Here is a 23,377-nt window from a genome sequence, read left to right on the forward strand (position 1 = left end):
TAGCAGAGTTTGGAGCAGGAGAGGGGTCAGCCTGTTTTATTTTTGTGAAGGTCTTCCCGCTGCCAGTGGAGTAAGGACAGCAAAGCGGGGGGAGACTTGGAGGCTGAGAAGAGGGCCCCCAGGGACAGGGTGGAGGCTGGACCAGGCTGAGAGGCAGGTGGATTCTGGGCGGATCTTGAAAGGGGAGCCAACAGGACTGCCCCCAGATGGGACATGGGATGACAGGTATTAGAGGCCCCTTGTCTCCTGGGGAGCCCCTGGAGGGACACGATGACACAGACAGGGTTGGAGGGATGACAAGGGTGACGTTGGGTGGGCATCTGGACATCTGTGAGGCCCCGCCCGAGCCAGCAGCAGGCTCCACAGCCTGGGGAGGCCCCGGGCAAGGTGACGTGGGGAGCAGGCACATCAGATGTAAGAGGCAACCAAATGCTCTTCTGCCGCCCTGGCTCCTTGCAGTCTGTCCTGAGTCCTACGTGCTGCGTCACAGGTGGACCCCACGGGCTGGGAGTGAGGCAGGTCCTGTCCCCACCAACATGCAGACTACGGCCCTGACCTTCCGGGTTCTTACGAGAACCCTAGCTCCTGGCCCTGAACACCTATGGGGTCTGCAGTGTGGGGGGAGTAGATTCTTCCCTCCACTCAGCAGGTGGTCCATAAAGGGCTGTGTGTGTATCAGGAAATAACCTGGAATGAGCCTTGGATGGGGAGGGTCTTTGTCTCTCCCTCTTTACAGTGTGTGTGTACTCCCTCAGCATTAGCACAGTGAGGTGAAACGACAAGCCTCGAACAAACGGAAAAGCCCCGAGAAGTCTCAGGGGCCCTGGGTTGAGTGCCAGCTCATCTCTACACAGCCTGTGTGACCCTGGGTCCGTTTCTTAACCTCTCTGGGCTTACCTCCCCCACCTCCTATGGCTGCTGGAGGGTTAATGGAGTGAATATACACAAAGGCTTGGAAGAGTGCCCAGCACACAAGCTCAGGGTTTGGCACTTTTTCTGTAGAGGGCCAGATAGTAAATATTTTTGGCATTGCGGGCCAGAGGATCTCTGTCGCAAGGAATCAGCTCTGCCATTGCAGTGTCCAAGCAGCTAGGGGCGATACACAAATGCATTCGTGTGGCTGAGTGCTTATAAAACTTTGTTTACAAAGCAGGTGCCTGCGGGCCCAGATTTGACCCTGCACTGGGCGCTCAGCAAAAGCGGGCTTGGAGAGGTTTCATCACTGCCCCTCCACCTCCAAGTCCATCAAGCCTGCATAGATTCCTCCAGCACCTACTGTGCTCCTGGCCCTGTGCGGGGGGGCCAGAAGCCTCGTCCTCAGAGACGGGGCGTTTTTGGTCTACTAAAGAAATGACGCGAGTTTTGAGGTTTGTGCAAGAACAGGAGAGGAGGAGAGTGTATTGATGGGGAGGGGCTGATGGGAGCAACGGTCCCCATCCCCATATTCTGGTCCCTTCCCCACCCTAAACTTCCCAGGGCGCCCGCCTCCGTCAGATCAAAAGCAAAGTCCTCTCCGGGTCCCAGAACACGGACTCCAACACCCACGGTCTCAGGTGTGTTCCGGGGAACCAGCCCGGAGGTGGGGCCACAGGAGAACGGGACAGGGGGCAGGGCAGAGATGGTGGGCGGGCATCCCAGGTGGCAGAAGTGTCAGGCAAGGGCCGGGAGGTGGGCCAGGGCGGGGCGCGCAGGGGGCCAGAGCTGAGACACCGACAGGTCACCCATCTCCCCTCCTCTCTGCTCCGTGCGCTGCAGCCCCCATCCCAGTCTGGGTCGCTTTACCCTCGGCAGCCCCTCCCTGAGCCACGTGCACCCATGGTTTCCATGACGACATTCCCCCCTCTCCCCCACCCTGGCCACCTCTGCTTGCGCTGGGCGTGGCCAGCCCCGGGGCTCCGCCCAGCACCCCCTGCCCTGCCCTGAGCTCCTGCCGCCGCTGGACATCCTCTGGGGCCCTGGGACTTCAGGGGACTCTCACCCCCCAAAGACCCCTCCTCCCCTGTGCCTGAGTCAGAGACGCCCTCACCTGCCTCAGCTCTGACCCCAGCTCAGGCCTTGTGTCCGTGCCGCCCCGCCCCCAGCCCCGCAGCTTCCCGCGCGTCCGCCAGCTTCCTCGGTGCACTCCAGAGGTCTGCCCTAACCTGTCCCCGTCAGGCACCTGCTGTGACTCCCCAGGGCCCTGCAGCCTCGCTCCCCGGTCCAGCTGAGCCCTGCCAAGCCTGGCCCTCCCTTCACCTCCCCCACCCCACATCCAGACACCCCGCGTCAGCACACGCTGTGCCCGCCTCCAGGAGCACCTTCCTGGCTTGCCCACTGTTACTGGGTCTCCTCCGTTTCCCTGTTTTAAAGCCCTATCCCCTTCCCTGTCCTTCTCTGGCCACCACCCTTGTACCACTTAATACTTTTGGCAGATGATGTCATCTGCCTGGTCCACGGGGGCACGGACTTGTCTGCATTCCCAGCACACACAGCAGGTGCTCAATAAACACCCACGGGATGAGTGGTTTCCTATCTCCCAGGGTCCACTTTGACCTCCCCCACGGGGAGGATGGCGCCAGTGCCGTGTGCAGATGGGCACATGGGGAGGCTGCAAGGGGCTCCCCGGACACCCAGCCCCCTTGCCAACCCCTCTCTGATACTCCCAGAGATGCCCCCAGAGTCACCTGTCCCCCAGATGTGGGGGTGGCTCTGGGGACCCCAGGAGTGGCCATACTGCTTCCCCCAAGGCCCTCCCCAGGAGGAAGCCTGGAGCCGTGAGGGCAGATAAGGGGGGAAGAGGTGGTGGGGCTCTGGGCCCCCAGCCTCAGTTTACCCACTGGTTCCCGTGGGCATGGTACTCACTCCTGCACACGTCTTCCTCAGCTCTCTGCCAGGCCTCTGGGTGCGGGGCCAGGAGAGCCTATGAGAGGCAGACAGGTGCCCGGCAGCCCCACACTCACCAGGGCCCGGAGTCCGGAGAGGCGCTCATGGGATCCAGGATGTCACTCGGGGGTGGGGGGCTGTGTTTACTCCTGAGGCAGCCCGTCGCCCGCTTCAAGAAATGAGAAGTGATTTCCTTGGAATGCTCATTAAATTACGTGAGAGAAATAAAGTGTGTGGGTTAAACGAAACGAGGGATGCTGCCGAGGCCGGAGCCTGCCCTAAGCATCTCCTGAGCCTGAGCCTCAGCGCGCTCCGGGCCCTTCTTCCGCTGGGCGGCTGAGCGACCGAGGCTCTCAAGGGCCAGGTCACAGGCCCGGGCAGCGGGGTCCCTGGGCTCCAACGCCGTAGCTGCGGTCTTCCGGGAAGCTTTGGAGCTTTTCTCCAATGCCCAGCGGCTCCTGATACACTCCCCCACCTCTCCTGCCACTCTGGCTGTGGTACGGGGCTGGGCACCGACTGAGCACCGACTGCATACCGGCTCCGGGCTGAGTGATGAACGCAGATGTACACCCCCCTCAGGGCTGGGTCCGAGGGGGCCCGGATAAATACCCTGGAGCTGCCGTTCCTGCACCAGCAGCTGTTTATCTCATGGCCCTGGGGCCCAGCTCCCAGTGGTTACTCTGTGGGAGCCTGCAGGGCTCCAGGAGTGACCCAGGGCAGTCACTGTGCTCCGCTGTGCCTCAGTTTCTCCATTTGTTGGGTGGAGGTGACAATAGCCCTGGGTTGTGGGTCAGAACAGGAGGTGACATGTGTCAGGGTGAGGGAACCGAGAGTCAGCAGTGATGACAATCGTGGTTCTTGCTGTTATCTTCTTTACACACAGGGGTGGGGTGAGCCCGCTGAGACGGGCTCCCCCTGGGCCCCCTGCACCCCCACCTGGGCCGGCCCCTCCGGAACTCTTGGTGCCATAACTTCAAATGTCACAAGCCCCCTAAAGGGGCCAAGAAGGGGTGAGCCAGATGCAAGAGGCTCCAGAGCACCCCCTCCCCAGCTTCATGGCCCCGAACTGCAGGTCAGGCCCGGCACGGAGCCGTATGCCAGGAGCCATGACCCCTGCTGTCCTCCTGGCCTGTGCCATGGCCCTGGGAGCCCCAGCCTTTGCAGGTGAGGGGAGCCTGTGTCCTCTGCACCTGATAGTTGCTCAGAAAAAGAAATTCATCTGACCCTGAGTTAAACTCCTTGACATATAAAGAGCTCCCACAAATCAATAACAAAAGCAAATGTTCAGCAGAGGGACCTCTCATCATCACTGCCGCCGCCACCACCGTCGCCGTGGCTGTGTCCCCTCCGACTGGGAAAGCCACCCAAATCCTCTGCGGGGACACCCTTCAAGGACTCAGGTCCCGAGCGCTGGGTTTCAGACCCTTTGCTGTGCAGCCCAGACAAGTCAGGCTCCCCTCTCTGGGCCTCAGTTAGGGAAATGGAAACGGGGACCCCCCGCCCGTTCCACGGAGCTTTGGGGAGCTTGGTTGTTTGAGACCAGGAAGGACGGTTATTTGTTTCACAAGCGTTCCCCAGATGGGAAGGAAATGGGCTTGGCTGTGGGCAGAATCAGCCTCTGGTGGAGGCAGCAACGCTGGCCAAGCCACTTACCCTCTCTGTGTATCAGCTTCTCCATCCGTCACAGGGATAGAAACAATGCTGATTCCCCAGGGGGCTCTGGGACCCCTGAAGCTTGGGGAACACTCACACCAGCCCCCCAGGGCGTGTGGCCTGGGACAGCCCCAGTGGCCCAGAGCAGACAGAGCCCCCAAATGGTTCCCCGAAGAAACATCCCCTGCCTGAGGCAGCTGGGCTCTGGGTGGCCACCCGGGGTCCGACCCGAGTGGAGAGCTGCCGCATGGACCCTGGGGTTTCTTCCCCGCAGGTTCTCAGGGTCGTGCTGGCCCCTCCCACAGCCCTGACCTGTCACCACAGACACAGGAGCTTCGAATGACATTCACTTGTTACCAGATCGGTGGGCCTCACCGGGCTAAAACCCGGCCCCCACCGAGCCCGCCTGTCTACCCCGGCCCTGCTGCCTTCAAGGCTCTGGGCCTCATCCCTCATCTGTCAAATGGGGATGAGGACACACGGCAATCTCAGGAGATACGGAACTTGGGTGGGCTAAATATGACCCCAAAGACCTCCCCGTCCTGGTCCCGGGACCTGGGACGTGTCCCCTCACGCGGCAGAGGGGACCTTGTCAGGGCCCCCGAGGAGGGGGTGACCCTGGGTTCCCGGGGGGGGCCCGGCGTCCTCACGAGGTCCTCACGAGGGGGAGGCAGAGGGTGGGAGTCCCAGAGATGGGCAGACCCTGCACGGCTGGCGGTGAGGATGGAGGGGGGCCGCGGGCCAGGAAGAGGCCAGAGCCGGGTCTCCCGGGGGCCCCGGGGGGAGGAGGGGACACCAGCCTTCCATTCTGTATTTCTGAGCCCAGAACTGTCAGAGAATCGGTGTGTGGTGGCCTGTCACACCGGACGTGCCAGGTAAGTGGGAGGCTGGGCGGCATTTGGGGGTGTGGTCGCGGCTCCTCACTCATATGGCTCTGCCCCGTAGGACCCTGGGAGGTGGGGTCGTGGGGGGCTGTGAGGTGGCGCCCACTGAGGCCCTTCATGACGTCCCTGCTGCTGGTGAGGGCATCTTCCCAGCCACGCACTGCGAAGTGGCCAGGTGAGTGGCTGGGGCCGAAGAGAGGGGCTGGGAGTGGGCTGCAGGTCTGGGGTGCTCCAGCCCTAGCGCCCCATCCCCACACCTCCCAACCCAGGAACGGCAGCACCCTCGGTGCGGTCGTGGGGGTTCCCACATACACACGGACCCTCGGCAGGGTTCTGACACGACGCAGGCTGGACGACCACCACCTCCAGCGCCTGGAGGGGGCCGGGCAGGCGGACTTGGGAAGGGCACCTTGGAGGGAGGGTGCACGGGCCCACCTTCAGGGAGGGGCTCAGGAAGCCTGGAGTGCGCTGCGGCCACGTGCCTGCTCCTCAGGGCCACCATTCCCGCTCTTACCCCCCTCACTCCCTCCCTCTCTGCCCCCGGGGGTCTCTCCCCGCTTCCAGCCTCATCAGCTCTCCTCTCTACCTGTCCCACACCCTTGCCAGGCTGGACACCCCCCCCCCACCCCGTGTGCGCCCAGGGTTGCTATGTCAGGTGACCGGCTGGCGCAGCACCTCAGGCAGCGCTGGTGGAGGCCACCGCATGCATCCATGCTCGTCTGGGCCTGCATGTCCGCTGTGCACCTGGCAAGGGGCCATTCTGGGAGACGGGCTCTGCACCTCCACCTGCCCCAGGAACTGCAAGGCATGTACGGGGTGAGCCTGGCACCCTGCAGCCCCATCCTCCAGGTGGAAACACTGGCCCCCGTGCCTCAGTTTCCCCACCCCGACACCCAGCCACCCTCTTCTGTCGGGTCCTCCACACTGGACGGGGAGCCCGGCTCTGCAGACGCCCATACCCACGTCTCCACCTCTGTGTCCTGGGTCGGGCACAGGCTGAGTGGTACCAATGGGTGGGGCAGGGCGAGGGCTTTGGTCTCAGCAGAGCCTCTGCAAGGGGACGTGTGTCCCAGAGGCTCCCCCAGGCCCTGCCGCTTGCACGCTGCTCCCGAGCCCGCAGAACCCTCTGCCTCACGGGCCTGAGTGACCCCTGTCCGTCTCTATGTTCTCTAGTCACCAGAACTGGGCATCAGCCATGACCCCAGATCACCAGACCTACACCCTGTGACCCTGCAGAACATCAGCACCATGGGGTGGGGGCTGTGTCACTGTCCTGCTCTCGCCTCTGGCTCCTGCCAGAGGCTGGTATACAATCAGCACTCGATAAATGCAACCAAGGCAGCAACAATCGCGGGCCCATCTTATTGTCCTCACACCCATGAGGTCTGTGCTGGGGCTGCAGATGGGAGACAGGCAGCACTGGAGCCAGACCCCGTTCAGCCAGAGAGCCGGCACCTACACCCCCAGGAGGCAGCCGTGGGCCCTATGCCTGTCGCCTGCATACTGGGTACCGCAGGAAGCTCCCTGCATACGTGCCGAGGGCAGATGCTGGGTAAACTGAGGCACAGAGAGGGTAAGTGACTGCTGGGGTCACAGGGCCCCCCAGAGCCGGGCTTTGCCCCAGGCAGGCAGCCCCTGAGCCGCCCACTCTTCCTGCGGCAGGGGAGTCATCAGCTTTCTCGGAAGCTCCAGTGCAAAACTGGGCGTTGCTAGCGGGGCCTGGCCGACCTCCGACCACAGGCCACAGCCAGGTTCCCCCTTCCCGGGCCGTTGGGTGAGAGTGGGGCCCATGTCCTGCTGAGCTCTGGAGGGAGCCACCAGCCGGTGACAGCCATGGGGCCTGGGGCCGGGGAGCTGGGTCGCCTGCTGCTGACCGTGGTCCTCACACTGCCCACGAGGCCCGCAGGTGAGAGCCCCCGACCCGTGCGGCTACTCAGCCCTCTGGGTTGTTGCCCCGCTTGTCGCCGGGAACGGGGACCGGGGTGGAGGCCCAGGCCCAGGTTTTCTGGGGTTCAGGCTCCTCCCAGCACACACTCGGAGACCTTCCCTGGGCTTCTCGCCTCCAGCCCATCTCGACCTGCTGGCCCCCACCCGACCCCCGCCCCAGCAGGTGCCTGAGCCGCCCATTCCCACCACCCCTCTTCCTGCCCCGACCTGACGCAGTCCTGCCCTGCCCGCAGGCTCCTGGGGCGCCCGGATCATTGGGGGCCATGAGGTGACGCCCCACTCCCGTCCTTACATGGTGTCTGTGAAATTTGAGGGCCAGCACCACTGTGGAGGCTTCCTGCTCCGTGCCCACTGGGTGGTCTCCGCGGCCCACTGCTTCAGCCACAGGTGAGCCCACGCTGGGGCCTGCTCCAGCCCCCACGTCCTCGGCAGGGGCAGCTTACCTGACAGCAGGTGGGGGGGGGTACGTGAGGAGCGCAGCCCTGCGTCCATCCCGAGTACCTTGTTAAAGAACCACTGACGTTAATATTGAAAGTGTCGGAGGTTATAACTGAGCTGGGAATTATAATAAATATAGCAAGTATCACGTCCACCGAAGCACCTTGTTATCATACTGATTAACATTAATGTTCCGACCATCTGGGTAAATCCCATAATTGAAGCAGGAATGCAGATACACATGATTATGATCGCGGGGCTCTCGCCAGGATCACATGGGCTGCCGCACCCCCTTTTCTGCAGACGGGGGAGACCGAGGCCCCAGTCTCGCTCTCAAGCCCCCCTCCCCCCGCAGGGACCCCCGAACGGGCCTGGTGGTGCTGGGGGCTCACATCCTGCATGCTCCAGAGCTGACACAGCAGGTGTTTGGCATCTCGGCTCTCATCAGGCACCCGGACTACCAGCCCGCCACCCATGCCAATGACATCTGTCTGCTGAAGGTGAGCTGGGGGCGGGGGGACACTGGACGCAGGCAGGTCTGGCCTGTCCGTGCCACCCCATGACGGCCTGACTGACACGTTCGAAAAGCAGCTGGAAGGGTCCCGTGAACACCCAAGTCAGGTCACGTCTCTCCTCTGCCCTCCGTGCCTCCCACACTCTCCCCTCAGCCCCCGACTCAGGGCCGACTGAGCCGTTAGCATTCCGGCATGCTCGAACCCCTGGGCCTTTGCACTGGCTGTGGCTCACTCCAGGACACACTCCCACAGACACCACCCGGCTTTCTCCCTCCCTCAACTCTCTCAAGTCTTCGCTCGAATGTTCCCTTCTGAGGAGGCCCCCTCTGCAAGCTGCCCCACCCCCTGCCGTCTCCCCAGTCCCTTCCCTCTGGCCCACCTATCCTGGGTCCAGCACCACTGAAAACATTTGCTTCTTTACCATTGTTCACTGCTTCCTCTCCAGACTGGGAGGACAGGGATTTTTTTCTCCTGTGGCCATTTATGGCCCACAGCAGGCCTCGATGTTCAGAACAGATGAGACCCTAGGGCATCGGATACTCCAGTCCCTGCTCCCCAGGCCCTTTGTGGGGTTTCTGGGCAGGAAGCAGCTCTTCCCATAAATGTGAGCTTCCCTCCCTGCTCACACAGGGTGCATCCATTCGGACCCCCCATGGCCCCCTCCTGCTTGGGGGCAACCCCCCACATCTCCCACTCAGGTGCCCCAAATTCAATTCCATGCATCTCAGGACCTCCGTTTTAATGAGAAAACACCTCAAACCTGCTCTCCAAATGTGGAGAAAAGGGGAATGTCCAAAACAGAGGGACATTCCACATGACAGAAACAGGTCCCTGGGAACAGGAGGGCTCGGGGTGCCATATTCTCTCGGCAAAATTAGAAGGGTGCAGCAAGTGTCAGTGGCCAAAGCTCACATGTGGATTTTGCTCATCTGTGAAACCCCAAAGCCTGGAAGCCACAGCTCACCCATCCCATTATGCAGCTGGGGAAACCAAGGCTGGGGTATGGTCGGGGCAGGGCCAAGTCCACAAGGAGTGAGTGAATACCAAAACCTGGGGCCTGAGTCATTCATTCCATAAACATTGATTGAGCACCAGCTGTGTGCTGGGCACTGGGGATATAGCCACGAACAAAGAGCCCCAGGGCTGGTCCCCTTGGAGCCTCCAGTCCAACAGGATGGCAGCTGAGTAACCTGGCCCTGACAGGGGCCCATGGAAGCCCCGAGGAGGCTCTGTCCTACCCCGGGAGTCTAGGAAGCCTTCCCGGAGGAGGCGACATCTAAGCTGACACCTGAAGGCTGGATAGGAAAGGTATTCCAGCCTGAAGGGGTGGGGGACCACGGAATGACAGTAAGTTCATTCTGCCTGGAGGGGAGGGCTGAATGGTGAGGCAAGCGGTATCGTCCCAAGCACAACGGGGAGACGGGGAGACGGGGGAGGGCTTACAAGCAGGGGAGATGCTGGTTAGAAGGACACTTATTTCTGGCAGCAGGGGAGACCAGAGCCGTGGTCTGAGGGGGTGAGGCCTGATGGGCAGGGCCTCCTGATGGCCTCTTGGCTGCTACTGATTTCTCTCCATGAGGCCAATTAGAGACCAGGTGTCATGATGGGTAAACCGCGGCAGGAGATCACGGGGTAAACCTTAACTCAGCAGTCTCTCTGCAGCTGAACCGCTCTGCTGTCCTGGGTCCTGCAGTGGGGCTGCTGAAGCTGCCACAGAGAGGTGCCAGGCCACTCAAGGCTGGGGCGCGGTGCCAGGTGGCTGGCTGGGGCTCCATATCTGACTTTGAGGACTTGCCGCCCGGGCTGATGGAGGCTGAGGTCCGCGTGCTGGGCCTGGACATCTGCAACAGCTCTTGGAGGGGTCAGCTGAGCCCTGGTATGCTCTGCACCCAAAGTGGGGACCGCCGGCGGCGTGGCTTCTGCTCAGTAAGATACTTGTCTCCACCCTGCCTGCCTATGGTATGGGGAAACTGAGGCCCACAGAGAGGGCTGGAGATGGGCAGAGGCTTGGGAACTAAGTCCCAGCTCACCTTTGAGACCAGGTGAGACCTCACCTGAGACCCTGGAAGGACAAAGAATTTTCCAAGGTCACAGGGCTGTCATGTACAGCTGTGCAGGTTATGCACTGCACAAAGGGCTCCAGATTTGTGTATCTATAAGCAGTGTTCAGTAGGGGTGCAGTACACATCTTGATCAAGGAGGTTCTGCTCCCTGTATGGACTAATGGCAGCCCTGGTCCTGATGCTGAGGGAGAAACTCAATCTGGAGGATTTTTTGTTCCAGGCAAAGAGTGTAGTAATTCAAAACACAGATTCTGGAGTCCAGCTGTGTGGGTCCAAATCCAGACTGTGCCACTTCCCAGGTGTGTGGCCTTGGAAAAGTCACCTCACTTCTCTGGACCTTTCTCCATCTGTAAAACTGCCATGCTAATCATACCTACTTCATAGGGTCAGAGTTGATTCTAGATTAGTTAGGGTGATAGGACTGGGGAGGGGAGAGGAGGGGAGAAAGTAGGAATTTTAGGGTGAGTATTCAAGGCGGCTTCCCTGAGGAGAGCACCTTTTGAGCTGAGATTTGAAGGAGTCTTGAGGAGATCTGAGGGAAGGCATGCCAGGCAGACTCATCTCAGGGCTGCCATGTACAGCTGTGCAGGTTGCCTACTGCACAAAGTACTGCAGACTTGTATATCTATACCAGCAGTGTTGAAAGGGGGCAGTAACAGGTCTCAAGGATATGGAAAAGCCCAGAGACTAGAGCAAGCTTGGTTTACTTCAGGAACAGCCCAGAAGGCTGGTGGGGCCAAAACGAAAGGAAAGGAGGACAGACAGGTGGGTGAGAGCCAGATGCTCACGGCCCCTGAAGGCTGTAAGCATCGTTTTTGCTGGAAGAGCTCTAGGAAGCCATGCAAGGGTTTCGAGGCAGGGAAGGGTCCTGGTCAGATTTGCACATAGAAGCTCCTTTGGGGAAACAGGCCCAGAGATGGACGCCTGAACTCGCCTTTCCCTCCACCCCCAGGCGGACTCTGGGGGGCCCCTGGTGTGCAGGAACCGGGCCCACGGCCTTGTCTCCTTCTCTGGACTGTGGTGCGGCGACCCCAAGACCCCCGATGTGTACACGCAGGTGTCTGCCTTCGTGAGCTGGATATGGGATGTGGTTCGAGGGCCCCGGCCCAGCCCCCTGCCCAAGACCACCAGGCCCCTGCAGGAGTCGCCGGAACCACAGCAGCACTGGGTATACAAACGAGATGGCAAACGATTCACATAGCTCCTTCCCTGGAAATCCCATGGCCAGGGCAGGTCATCCACGGGCCCCCCCAAGCCCTGGGGAAGCCTGGCATGTATGGGTTGGGGGGTGGGGTAGGAGAGGGCATCAGTTCCAAACCCAAAGGGCCAAAATGACGAAATAAAATGTTAACTGAATAACCAGACAGGATGGTTCATCTCCAGGGTCCATCCACGTTCTTTTGAGCTTCTCTTGTGCCTCGGTGTGGCCGAGAGTCTGGCTTCGCCACTGCCTCCCTGAGTGACGATGAGCCGCTTGCTTCAGGACCCAGGCCCCTCACCACCCTCCCCGCACTGACCCACCCCCAACCCACAGCCGGGGCAGCCTCCTGGCCTTTGCCCACACAGTGCCCCCCACGTGGCACTCCTTCAGCCTCCAGCTAACCACACCCACGCATAGGTGGGGAAGCCAGGGCCGGAGAGGGTGGGGTCTCAGGCTGGCCTGGCTCCACGTGCAGTCTGTTCTCATTCTCTGAAAAGGGCTTCCAACAAACGGTGCCCGGCTTGTCACAAGGTTTGGGTAAGGCCCAGCTGGTGTGATTGTTGTCGCATCATCATTAATTGTATTACTGCTATTATCACACCCCCAACCCTTCTAGGCCAGGCCTCCTGGGGGTACCTTCAGGGGGATTCCTGGGGGTGCCCTAAGCCATCTTGATCCCCTCTTCCTTCTCCTGCTCTAGAAAGGCTTTCTCCCTTCACGGCCCCAGCTCTGCACATTACCGTCCTCAGCTGTCTCCCCAGATGCTGCCCACTGCCCAGAGGTGGACACTGAGGCCCAGAGACAGAAGGGGTCTCTCCCCACTCACCACCCTAACACCCCAGGGCCCCCGGCTGGTGACCCACTACCAAAGGGGGGCAGCACAGAGGCTGAGAGATAGAGATAGAGAGAGAGAGAGAGGCAAACCAAGGCTTGGACACTCCAAAGTGGAGTCTTTATTTCTTTGGTGAGGCAGGACCCCAGGCTAGGGGAGATGGCCTTGTCGGGGGGCTCGGGTGAACCCATTACTCAAGGGCACTTCTCAGGGTCACAGGTAAGGCACTTCTGAGGGGCTAGGAGAGGCGGAGCACAACCGCTCCTGTGCAGCTCCCCCAAACTCAGAGCTGGACTCTTGCCCGCTGGGCCCCCCACGTGTGGCCTGACGCTCTGGTCCCCACAGAGCAGGGACACCAAGCAACAGCCCAGAGAGAAAGCAGGGACTTGGCCCAAGGCCAGCATCTGGCTGGTGTGAAGACTCCTGAGCCGGCTGGTGGGTGAGGAGGGTCCAGTTGGAACTGGGCTAAGAGGCTTGGCCAGGGCAAGTCTCATGGGACTGAGGGGTTTTGGTCTGGACCTCACCTGTGGATGGAGCAGCCAGAACTAGGGGTGCCGCTCAGACACGTGGCTCCAGAAGGCAGGGTACAGAGTGGGTCCTGGGGCACATACCCCACCCCGGGCCAGTGGGTGAGCAGGGGCTCCTGTGCCCCCCTGGGGCCCGCCCTAAGTGCACTGGGCACCACTGGACATAATGCCCCACTCTGGGCTGATGCTGGCCCAAGGCCCGTGTCAGGAGACACAGACAGCCCCTCACGCACTCCAGGGGACAAGCTGGGCTTTTCTAAGGGGCCACCACAGGACATACTAGGGAAATGGGAGCAGGAGGGAAGGTAAACCCTGGAGTTCTTGAGCTGGTTGGGGACAGTGGCTGCTTCCTTGGTCTATCTGAGGCCTGAGCAGGTTCTGAGGCTCATTTATGCACACCCAGGCTGCGGACCCCTTCTCACTCCCAGTCTGTGGCCTAGAAGGCCGGGGTGCTTCTTCATTAATTGCCGGCAGGGGTGAATCCCCAGCCCTCTCGGCGGTGGTGATAATTAAGTTATCCCCTAGAGCAGAAGCAGCATGGGGTCCTCCTGGGCAGCACGGTGCCTGCGGTGGGAGCCCCACCCACCAGCCACACTCCCAGGCCTCCTGCCCCCCAATCCTTCCAAGATATTGTCAGGGGGCTCCCGGCCCCCCCCCCCCGCCCCAGGTGGTCCCGGTCCAGGCTCTGGGAAGCGTCCATGGGACATAAATTAGATTCGGCTGTGGCAATAAATAAAACGGGGAGGCCTTGAACGCCAGGCCCAAGCCGGCCCCACAGGCTCACACGAAGTTCTCCTCCTCCGCCTCCGACTCTGCATCTGATGGCTCAGGGGTGCCTGCAGAACGGGAGGGACGAGAAGAGAAATGGGGGCGCGGAGAGGGGCGGGGCGCTAGACCCCGCCGCTGCTCCCCGCTCCGCGCCGCACCTGCACAGCTGCCCGGGTGGCGCACGCCGATAGAGCGGCCCAGGAAGCAGGTGGCCTGGCGGAGGTGGCACGAGGACATGTAGGTGACGTTGTTGTTGCCGCAGAGCTCCTGGCCGGGACTGGAGGGCGCGGGGCAGGGCGCCGCGCGACACACCACGCAGTGAGCACTGCCCGTCTGGTCCACCACGCACGACTGCGGCCGCGGGCACACGACGTGCGCGCAGGACTCTGCGAGCGAGGCGCCGGGGCGGGTCAGGGGCGCGGTCCGGCAGGCCCCACCCGCAGGCCCCGCCCCCGGCCGCGCCGGAAGCCGCCCCTCTTCCGCGCGCCCCGCCCGCACCCGTTCCACACCCAGGCCCCGCCCCCCGGGCTGCACCCGCAAGCCCCGCCCTGAGTCACGCACCCCTATCTCTCACGCCACGTGAGTCCCAGACCTCCCTTTCCAAAACCCCACCCCGCTTTTCCTCATTCCGACCCCACAGCTGAACCAATCCAGCGGCGCCCTCTCCGGAGTCTAGTTGGTAGGCCCCGCCCCCGCCCGCGCCGGCCCCGCCCCCACGTACTGCGGCAGCGTCCCGGGTACATGACGCGCAGGTCCGGGTGGCCGCGGCAGCGCGCGGCGCGCAGCTCGCACTCGTCGCGGTAGGTGGCGCCGTCTGAGCCGCAGACCTGCAGGCGCGCCGGGAGCCCCGCGCAGTCGGGCGCGCACTCGCAGCGCGGGCGGCCCCCCTGCATGCGGCACGCCTTGCCGGGGCCGCACTCCACGCCCTCGCACGAATCTGCGGACACAGAGCACGCGCGCGTGGGGGGGGGGGGCGCGTGGCCGAGGCCGGAGGTCCGCGGAGCCCACGGCGCCCCCGCCCCCTGTTCTGAGGCTAGCGGCCGCGAGTCGGGGAACACGGGCGAGGGCGACTGGTTCGGAGTCTGGGCGCGGGATCTGTCGGGGACGAGATCAGCCCCGCGCCCGGTGGGCCGGGAGTCGAGGCTGGGGCTCTGCCTGGAGGCGGGGCTCAGAGTGAGCGGGAAGGCGGGTGTCTGCCCGGAATCTAGGGGTTCAGGAACGAGCTTCCAGGGCCCGGGCCCGCTCTCGCTCCGCAGCTGGGCCACCCGCTCGGGCTGGCGTCTGTTCCCTGATTTACGCGCCCTGAAGGGAAGGCCGGCGGGGGGCCCGACTGCGTCAGCGGAGGGGGGCCCCACCCCGTCCTTGCGCCGGTCTGGGGAGGACGAGCAGCGTCTGCCTGCCAGGACCAACCCGGAGGAGGCGTCGGGGAGGGCGGGGCGTTGGCGCTACGCCCTGAGGCTCATTTCCTGGGGAGGGGGATTCCCACATCCCGAGCCCCCTGAATCAGGGGTTACCCCTGCCCCCCCAGTCCTATTTCTCAGGCAGGGAAACAGGTCTGACCAGGGCAGTTCCCTCTCTGGGGTCTCCCCCCCGCCACCCCCATCCCAGGACCTTGGGAAACGCAGAGCAGATCGGACTCAGACCCAGACCCAGACCCATTAATGAGCTGCTCATCTTACAGGCCCTCCCAGGCTCATTGCGATCTCCCAGCCACTCCGCCATGAGGTGATGCCATTTTGTCAGCATTTTACAAAAGGGGGAAACTGAGGCCTCGTCACAGCTGTGAGCGGAGGAGAGCCAGGGGCTCCTCAGCACAAAAACTCCAGGCCAGACCCCAGACGGACCCCCCCAGCTCTGTTGCTTGTGGGCCTGGAGGGCAGACTCTTGAGTTCAGCCTCAGTTTCCCTGTGCGTAAGGTGAGGCCGACTGGCGGAGCATGAGCATAAATGAGCGGGTGAACTGGCGCCCCCATGTCACCCCTGCCAGGGCATGTGGGCCGCACCTGGGCACCTCCCAAGCTGCCTGCCCACACACACATCTGGAAACACTCCCCCTGGGTGGCTTCACAAGCTGGAACGGAAGTGGGAGAACTGAGTTGCCTTCCCCAAGGCCAGATGAGATTGGGGGGCGGGGGGGGGGGGGGGGGGGCGGTGACCTGGACCTTATGCCCAGGCCATGCAATTTTTGAAGTCTGTCCTCCTCCCAGAACCCAGAGGAGGTTCTAGAGGGAGCCAGGGCACATGGCAGTGAGCCCAAGACCACCCGGCCAGGCTGATCAGGGATTAATCATATCCCAGTGGCCAGCTGGGCTCTCAGCTTGGCCCTCAGCTCCAGCCTCCTCCCTGCCCTGGCCCCACCCACTAGGACCCGATCCCATACTTTCTCCAGCTGGCAAACTCCTAATGATGCCCCAACACCCTGGCACTAATGCCCACCTCCTTCAAGCCATGCCCCCACACCACCTCTGGGCCCCTGCAGGTTTGGCCCGAACCAGAGAGGCCTGGGAGGGTCCCCAGCCCCTTCTCCAAGGCAGATAATATGTCTTGGCTCATTCATTCATTCATTCTGGCCTCAAGGAGTTCCTAGTCTGATGAAGGAGGCAGCAGAGAACACTTCTCAGAACATGGTTCAGAAGGCACGTGCTTGTTAAACATGAATCTGTGGTCCCACCACAGATCCCTGGAATCTGTGCAGTTATGGGCAGATTAAGTGTTTGGAACACTGCCTGGCGGGGGGGGGGGGGGGGGGGGGGGCGGGTCACAAACCCAAATGGCCAGTTGGGAAAATCCACTTTCCCCAGGGTTAGGTGTGAGTCGAGTGTACTTCTCCCAGGTGGGGTGCAGGTGGGAAAGGTCACCCAGGCAGAGCACTCAGCATGAGCAAGGGCCTAGAGGCTAGAAACCAAGCTGGGGAGTCCTCCACAGATGGAGGCTTCTTCCCAAATCCTCAACAGATGGAGGCTGAGGCCTGGGAACCTCAAGTCCCCAGCCTCTCTCTGAACCCTGGATTCCTTCCACAAACACTCAACCACCTTCTGCATACCCTGAGGTGGGGAGCTCATTCTCAGTTGTCCCAGTGACCCTGGCCTGTGGCTGACGCCCATGGTCTCACCTTTGCAGGGGAGGCAGTGGACAAGGCCCAGGAAGCCCAGAAGGCTGATCTTGTTCCCTGGGTGAGTGAGGTTGGACCAAGCGGTGTCAATGTTGCTGGAGGCACAACACTCGGCTTGGCTGACGTCAGTCTTCAGCACCAGGCTGCAGGTGGCCTCTCGGCCCTGCTGGAGCCAGCACACACCACCTGTGGACAAGGTGGGGCAGTGACTACCACACCAGAGGTGCCCTCCGGTACCACTCCCAACACCCGGCTCCCAGCCCTGGGGGATGTATGCAGTTGGTGCTCGGTAATTACAGAGGGGATGATTTGCTCCCCACCTGGGAAGGAGGGGCAGAGACCTGCACAGGTGCTCCCATCCCCGCTCAGCTCTGGATCCTTTTGCCATCCTTCTGGGATTCCTTGTCCTCTACGAGCTACAACCCCCACTCATGGTGGGAAGCTCTCCCCACCTTCCCTCACTCCAGGCCCCCAGGCCCAGGCCTGGCATCCTGCCCAACCAGTCAAACACCCAGAGCTGGACATGTCAGGGTCAGTGGGCCCTGGAGCCGCCTCTCCGCCTCTGCCCTCTGTCTAGACAGCGCCCGAGGGCACACAGAGCCCCCCTCGCCTGGCAGCCCCCCCTTGCCTGGCCCGCCTCTTACTCACTCCAACTTGGGAACATTCCCCTTGCATGAGCTCACCATCTCCCTGGGGACACGGCCTTCGGGGAGGGGGCTCAGCTCTCCCCTTCGAGCGGGGCTGGGGTGGGGCTGCCGGGTGGGGTAGGCAGGCTGATAGCCCTCCCTTTTCTGCACCCTTAAGTGGGGGCAGGAGTGGCCATGGCCCCCATCCCAGAGAGCTCACTGGTTCCCAGGCACTGTCTGAGCGCCTTACAGGGACCAGCTCCGGGAGCCCAGCACCTTGGCACCCATCTTACAAAATGAGAAACTGAGGCCGGGAGTGGGGATATTCCTTGCCCGGCATCCCCCAACAAGTGGCAGGTATGGGATTCCAACAATCCATCTGCCTAAGCCAAACCTGGAGAAGATCTGAGACCTCAGGTGGAGGTCCAGGGTCCAGCCACCCAGCCCTGCCTCTCTGGGGCTTCAGGACTCACATGGTTCAGGTTCGAATCCTGAGTTTGCCACTTACAAGCTGTGTGACCCTGCACCTCAGTTTCCCCATCTGGAAAATGGGCGTGATGAGAGTACACACATTATTGGGCTATTATTATGGATTCAGGGAGGGTGGACACTAAGCACTCAATAAATGTCAGCAGTCACGGTGACTACTACTCTTGACAATTGTGAAAGAGAGCCACATCTGCTCTGCTGACCTCCTGGTGACCCTCCTTCAGGCCCTTTGGGGCTGGGGGAGGGGAGCCTGAAGCCCTCCCAGATTGAACCTGAGGAGGCCTCCGATCACCAGCTGCCACCCTCGCCGCGCCCCCCAACATCTCCCCCAAGGCCCGCATTCCGGGCAGGCCCACGTGGGTGGCCCACCCCGCCCGCCCCTTCCGGCCGCCCCACTCACCGGGCGCGGGGTCCCCCGAGCCCACGGAGCCCACGAAGCCCACGGCCCAAGCCAGGGCCCCCCAGGGCAGTGGCCACAGTGGCCCCGGCGTCCCGGGACGCATGGCGGACGCAGAGACGGCGGCGGCCCCCGCGTCGGACGCGCGGGCTGGCGGGCGGGCGAGCAGGCGGCTGGGAGGGCGGCGGCACCGACTTCCCAGCGCGCCGCGGCCGGGCGCTCCCTATAAAGGTCCCGCTGGCTGCGGGCGGGGCGGGGCCGGGCCGGGGCGGGGCGCGAGGCAGTGTCGCGCACGGTGTGTGCAGGGGCTGGGCCTGGCCACCCCGAGGGCAGCTGGTGGGGATTGGGGGTCCGCCCTGGGAGCCCGAGAATTTGGGAAGGTGTCCCTGTGGCCAGCGCGAGAGGGCCAAACCGGTGGTGGGTGTGAGTTCCAGGGGCTCACCGTGAGTTTGGGGGGGGTCTTCAGCCGGAGGGCTGTGGCTGAGCTAACTGGAGGCCCACGGGGAGCGGGTCTGCGGATCCGTGTATCACGTCGTGGATTGCAAGCGGTCGCTCATGTGGCCCAAGTGTGAACTGGGCCCCTAACCTCTTCCCCGCCCCAACGCGCCCACACACTCCGGAGACCTCAGCCCCAGCAACATCCACACACACACACACACACACACACACACACACACACACACACACACACACACACGCTCACTCCCCCTGGCCGCTGCAGCCAGTGGGCTCGGCTGGGTGTGAGCTCGTGGGGATGGGCCGGGGCTGGGTGGCAGCAGGGGTGCGGCAGCAGGAGACCAGAGCCACAAATGGCCTCAGCGTCGGGGACAGCAGTGAGCCTTCCGAAAGACTTCCAGAGTGTGGCCCCTGAGCCTGGCCTTTGGGAGACGGCACCAACCCCCGCTCCCCTCCCAGACCTTTGCAAATGGTCCTCCCAGGCCCCATTGAAAAGCACTTACTGGCTTAGGGTTTTTTCCTCTCCTTGGGTTCTCTGCTCTATATATCTGGAGCCCTTGACCACCCAGAATCCCAGCCTTTCCACACTTTACGACAGTGATATCAGACTTCAGAATGGCCCTGGAAAGAATTGAATCCACTGGGGCCTTGGGGCAGCCAGATGCTCCTCCTATGTTGGAGTTCATCCCTCCTATCTTTGGGGCTCCCCCCCAAAATTGTCAGGGCATTCTCCAAATGCTCGTGGGTCCTGTACAGCCCCTCTCTGTTTGAATTTCTAAGAAATAATGACTATCTCTTTATGGCAAGAATTGTTGGGGGGGTGCTGGCATACCAGGTGACCAAGGCTGACCTGGTCTTGTCATCACCAAGCCCATGGTTTGTAGGGGCCGTAGAAACAAAATACATAGATGAACAAGTTAATGTATAACTTCAAAGAGTGGTAAATGCTTTCAGGAAAATAAAAGAGGTGGAGAACAATGGGGTATCTCACGGGGGTGATGATGCTACCGCATCACCTCCCATTCCTGCATCTTCCCCTGCCCCGGATGTGGAAGCCAAAGATCCCTGCAACCACACACCACAGACCTTCCATATGCACGAGATCTGCCACCAGAATATGCCATGCCTAGATCCCTTCCTCCATCTCAGCTGCTCAGCCTGACCCATGTGCCCCCACCAGTAGCCAAGGGCCACGTTCCTGCCTAGTGGCACTGAGGGAGGACACCCAACTGTCTTGGCCTGTCCTTGACCCCTCTGTGAAGGGATTCTCCCCTGGTGGGGGAATGGGGCAGGGATGGGGCCCTATGTTCTCATCCAGGGTGTGCAAGAGCTGGACACTGCGACCTTGGCCGAGACCTGACCCTGCCATGGCTCAGCCGCCCCAGCCTGGGTTGTGCAAACCAAAGGCTTATTGTCAGCCTGGCGTGGGTTCGAAACTGAGGGTGATTGCCAGCAGCCTCCTGCCCCACCCCCCGACCTGGCACATCTCCCCAACCCGGAGGCCATGTGCTGGGTGACCTAAAGCAAGTCATTGGCCCTCTTTGGGGAGCCCCCCTTTCATGCCTTTCTCTCCACCCTGAACTGGCCTCAGCCTCATCCCCTGCAGCCTACTTCCTGCCTCAGCGGTCTAACAGGAGGCCCCTCCCCAGCTCAGACATCCCCCATGACTGCCCATGGCCCCGGGCTTCACTCCTCCAGGCCCCACAGAAAACAGGCCACAACCATCCAGAGGGATCAGGGTCCTGATGGAGGATGCTGTACCCAATGCCGACCCGGGAGGTCAAGGCCAGCTCCTCAGAGGAGGACGTTTCAATCGCATTGGACTGAACAATGGTGAGGGAGGGGTTGCAGGAACAAGAATGGTAGGATGTTTGTGCTCCCGGTAAGAGAAAGCCCACCTCAAACGTTTGGACGGGAGAGGGTCCTGGATCACACAGGTGAGCCCAGGGGAATCAGAGGGTCATCAGAAGCAGAAAGCACTTCCCTCTGTGGCCAGAGAGATGCACGGGACCTGCCATTGCTGGCTGCGGAGGTGGAGGAAGGGCCTGGAACCAAGGAATCTGAACAGCCTCTAGAAGCTGGAAACGTGTAAGTCAGAGAAAGACAAACGCCATATGATTTCACACATATGTGGAATTCAAGAAACAAAACAGATGAGCATAGGACCTCATCCTATGGGGAGAAAGGGAGGGAGGACACAAACCATAAAAGGCTTTTTTTTTTTTTTTTTAAGTAGACTCCACGCCCAACACGGGGCTTGAACTCACAACCCTGAGACCAGGAATCGCATGCTCTACTGACTGAGCCAGCCAGGTGCTCCTAAGAGATTCTCAACTGTAGAGAATACACTGAGAGTTGATGGAAGGAGGTGGTGGGTGATGGACATTAAGGAGGGCACTCGTTGGGGCGCCTGGGTGGCTCAGTCGGTCAAGCAACTGACGTCGGCTCAGGTCATGATCTCGGGGTCCTGGGATCGAGCGCCGTGTTGGGCTCCCTGCTCTGCGGGGAGTCTGCTGGGGATTCTCTCTCTCCCTCTGCTCCTCCCCCCACTCACTCATGCACTCTCATTCTCTCTCTCAAACAAAAAAATCTTCAAAAAATTAAAAAAAACACAAACAGAAACTGGAAAAACAAGGAACAGATCCTCCCACCCCTGAGACTCCAGAAGGAATGCAACTGTACCAATACCTTGATTCTAGTTCAGTGAGACCCATGTTGGACTTCGGACCTCCAGAACTAGAAGAGGAAAATTTGTGTTGTTCTAAGATCGCCATGTTTGTTGCAATTTGTTACAGCAGCAATAGGCAGGCACCACAAATTGGGCTTGGTGCCTCAGTGATAGGGTCCCCATCTGCCGGAGACAAACAAAGGAGTGAGCACAAGTATGAAGACGGGTGGTGGTACAGAGGCCCTTGGGAGCAGGGAGGTTGTGGGGTCTCCAAGGAGGTGACCCTGAGGCCTGGAGGGAGAAGAAGCCTTCTGGTGGGAGTCCAGTGCAGGATGTGCCACCTTGGCCAGGCCACGTGTGTGACTGCTCTGTAACCCATTTTCTCATCTGTAAAATGGGCACAGATCCCCTTACTGCAGATTCCAGCCAGGATGCCAGGGACAGTGCCTGGTGCACAGCAGGGGCATGACATGTGTATACAGATGCTTATTAATTAGCAGATAGGTGTTTGTCTGGAGAAGATGCGTGATGAGCCTTCTTTGCCACTCACTGATGCCATGAGACATGCACCCATTTTACAGAGGGTGGAGGAAGGAAAGTGACTTTCTGGCAGTCACAAAGCCCCACAGTGTTGGGACTGGCATCAGTACCAGATAAGCAGGATTCCAGGACCCATGTGCTGAGCTGTGGGGCAGGGCCCTCCTCTTCTGGACTGGACAATGACAGCCAGCCCCCAGATTGTGGCTCGCATCCCCCCTTCTGGTCCCAGCACCAGATTTTCCTTGGAGTAATCACCTCCTGTGCTCCCAGCCCAAATGATCCCAGGAGTGGGCACCAACCCAGGCTCAACCAATTAGGATCATCTGGCATTCAGCAAACCAGGAGGAGTCAGCTCTGAGATTTTTTTTTTCTGGGAAAGAGACACCCCTTCCTGCCTGAGCCGGAGGGGTGTGAGCCTGGAGCTGCAGGTGGCTCCTACCAATGGCCAGCGAGAAGCCAGGCCAGTGGGACACTGAGCCAAGAGGGGCAGCAGAAACTCCCTGTACTGTAATTCGAGGTCCTGGATCCAGCTGTGCCTGAATTCCTCCACCCCAATAAGATGAAGTCCATTTAAGCTGAGTTTCTGTCACTTGAAGTGGACAAAACCAGCTTTCACTAAGCCCGTTTACATTTTATTCAAGTGGAGCCTTTAGGACCCAGAGCAGCGCATCCGCAGGGGCTATAGCAACCACGCATACCCTGAAGTGCCAACCTTTGCCTCCAGGATATAACCTCAGAACTCTCAGGGTCACCTCCTCCCACCTGCCTCAATCAGAAGAAGGCTTGGGATAGACTCATCAACTTAAGATCTACCGCCCTTGCACTAGGACCTGCAACGGTCAGGGCTCTGGCAAGCAAAGCCTCGTGGGTTCTCTAATAGGGCATGTGATGCTGATAGCCAAGGCAGCAACCGAAGACTCGGGCGTGGTGATCAGAGCTGGGCCTCATAACGCCTTCGTGGGATTGCCCTCCCCTCTCAAACGCCACCCGTGGCTCCCCATGGCCCCTAGACAAAGTCCTGGCTTTTTAGCCTGGGTTCCAGGCCCTTCCTGCTCAATCCAAGCCCATTCCCGCGGCAACTCTTCCACGCCATCCAAGGGCCCCCACCCCAACCTCTCCCCTGCAAAGGGAACAGATTTTGCGCAGGAAGCAGGCAGTATTATTTGCCACTGAAGGTAGGGCCCACCCCCAGCCCAGAGGTGAATGTTGATAGGCCGAACAGGACCTACGTAATGTCGGCCACTCCTCTTGCTGGCCATTGGCTTAGATGCGGCCATGTGACCTAGCCCCGGCCAATGGTTGGAGAGCTAGCCTGCTGGGGTGGGGCCTGGGAGACCCGGCCGGGCAGAGCAAGAGTGCATGTGACCGGCGAGAGCTGGAGGTATTAGTTTCCAGTTTGC

General features: G+C 61.1%; 2 protein-coding genes across 4 annotated transcripts; one reads left to right on the forward strand and one right to left on the reverse strand.

The window, feature by feature from the left end:
* The first annotated feature begins 7,128 nt into the window (after window positions 1-7,128).
* Window positions 7,129-11,724, forward strand: PRSS57 (serine protease 57). Of its 2 annotated transcripts, XM_028126200.2 has the most exons (5): window positions 7,132-7,305; window positions 7,580-7,733; window positions 8,140-8,284; window positions 9,962-10,225; window positions 11,315-11,724. In XM_028126200.2, exons 1-5 carry the CDS (start codon window positions 7,233-7,235, stop codon window positions 11,561-11,563), a joined length of 885 nt encoding a protein of 294 aa, XP_027982001.1. In that variant the 5' UTR covers window positions 7,132-7,232; the 3' UTR covers window positions 11,564-11,724. The 2 variants fall into 2 exon arrangements, with proteins under 2 accessions (XP_087874796.1, XP_027982001.1); XM_088018670.1 differs by lacking the exon at window positions 9,962-10,225 and having other exon boundaries at window positions 7,129-7,305.
* Window positions 11,725-12,488: 764 nt separating this feature from the next.
* On the reverse strand, window positions 12,489-18,494 carry FSTL3 (follistatin like 3). 2 transcript variants are annotated; one of them, XM_028126202.2, is made up of 5 exons: window positions 18,317-18,494; window positions 16,802-16,987; window positions 14,412-14,627; window positions 13,849-14,076; window positions 12,489-13,758 (listed from the first exon to the last, which is right to left on the reverse strand). In XM_028126202.2, the coding sequence occupies exons 1-5, from the start codon at window positions 18,417-18,419 to the stop codon at window positions 13,703-13,705; spliced, it is 789 nt and encodes a 262-aa protein (XP_027982003.1). In that variant the 5' UTR covers window positions 18,420-18,494; the 3' UTR covers window positions 12,489-13,702. The 2 variants fall into 2 exon arrangements, with proteins under 2 accessions (XP_027982003.1, XP_087874803.1); XM_088018677.1 differs by having other exon boundaries at window positions 12,489-14,076.
* Between the last annotated feature and the right edge of the window lie 4,883 nt (window positions 18,495-23,377).

Source organism: Eumetopias jubatus, unplaced genomic scaffold, assembly GCF_037043125.1.
Source record: "Eumetopias jubatus isolate StellerSeaLion01/CBP00866 unplaced genomic scaffold, mEumJub1_p1.0 scaffold_1, whole genome shotgun sequence".
NCBI lineage: Eukaryota > Metazoa > Chordata > Mammalia > Carnivora > Otariidae > Eumetopias > Eumetopias jubatus.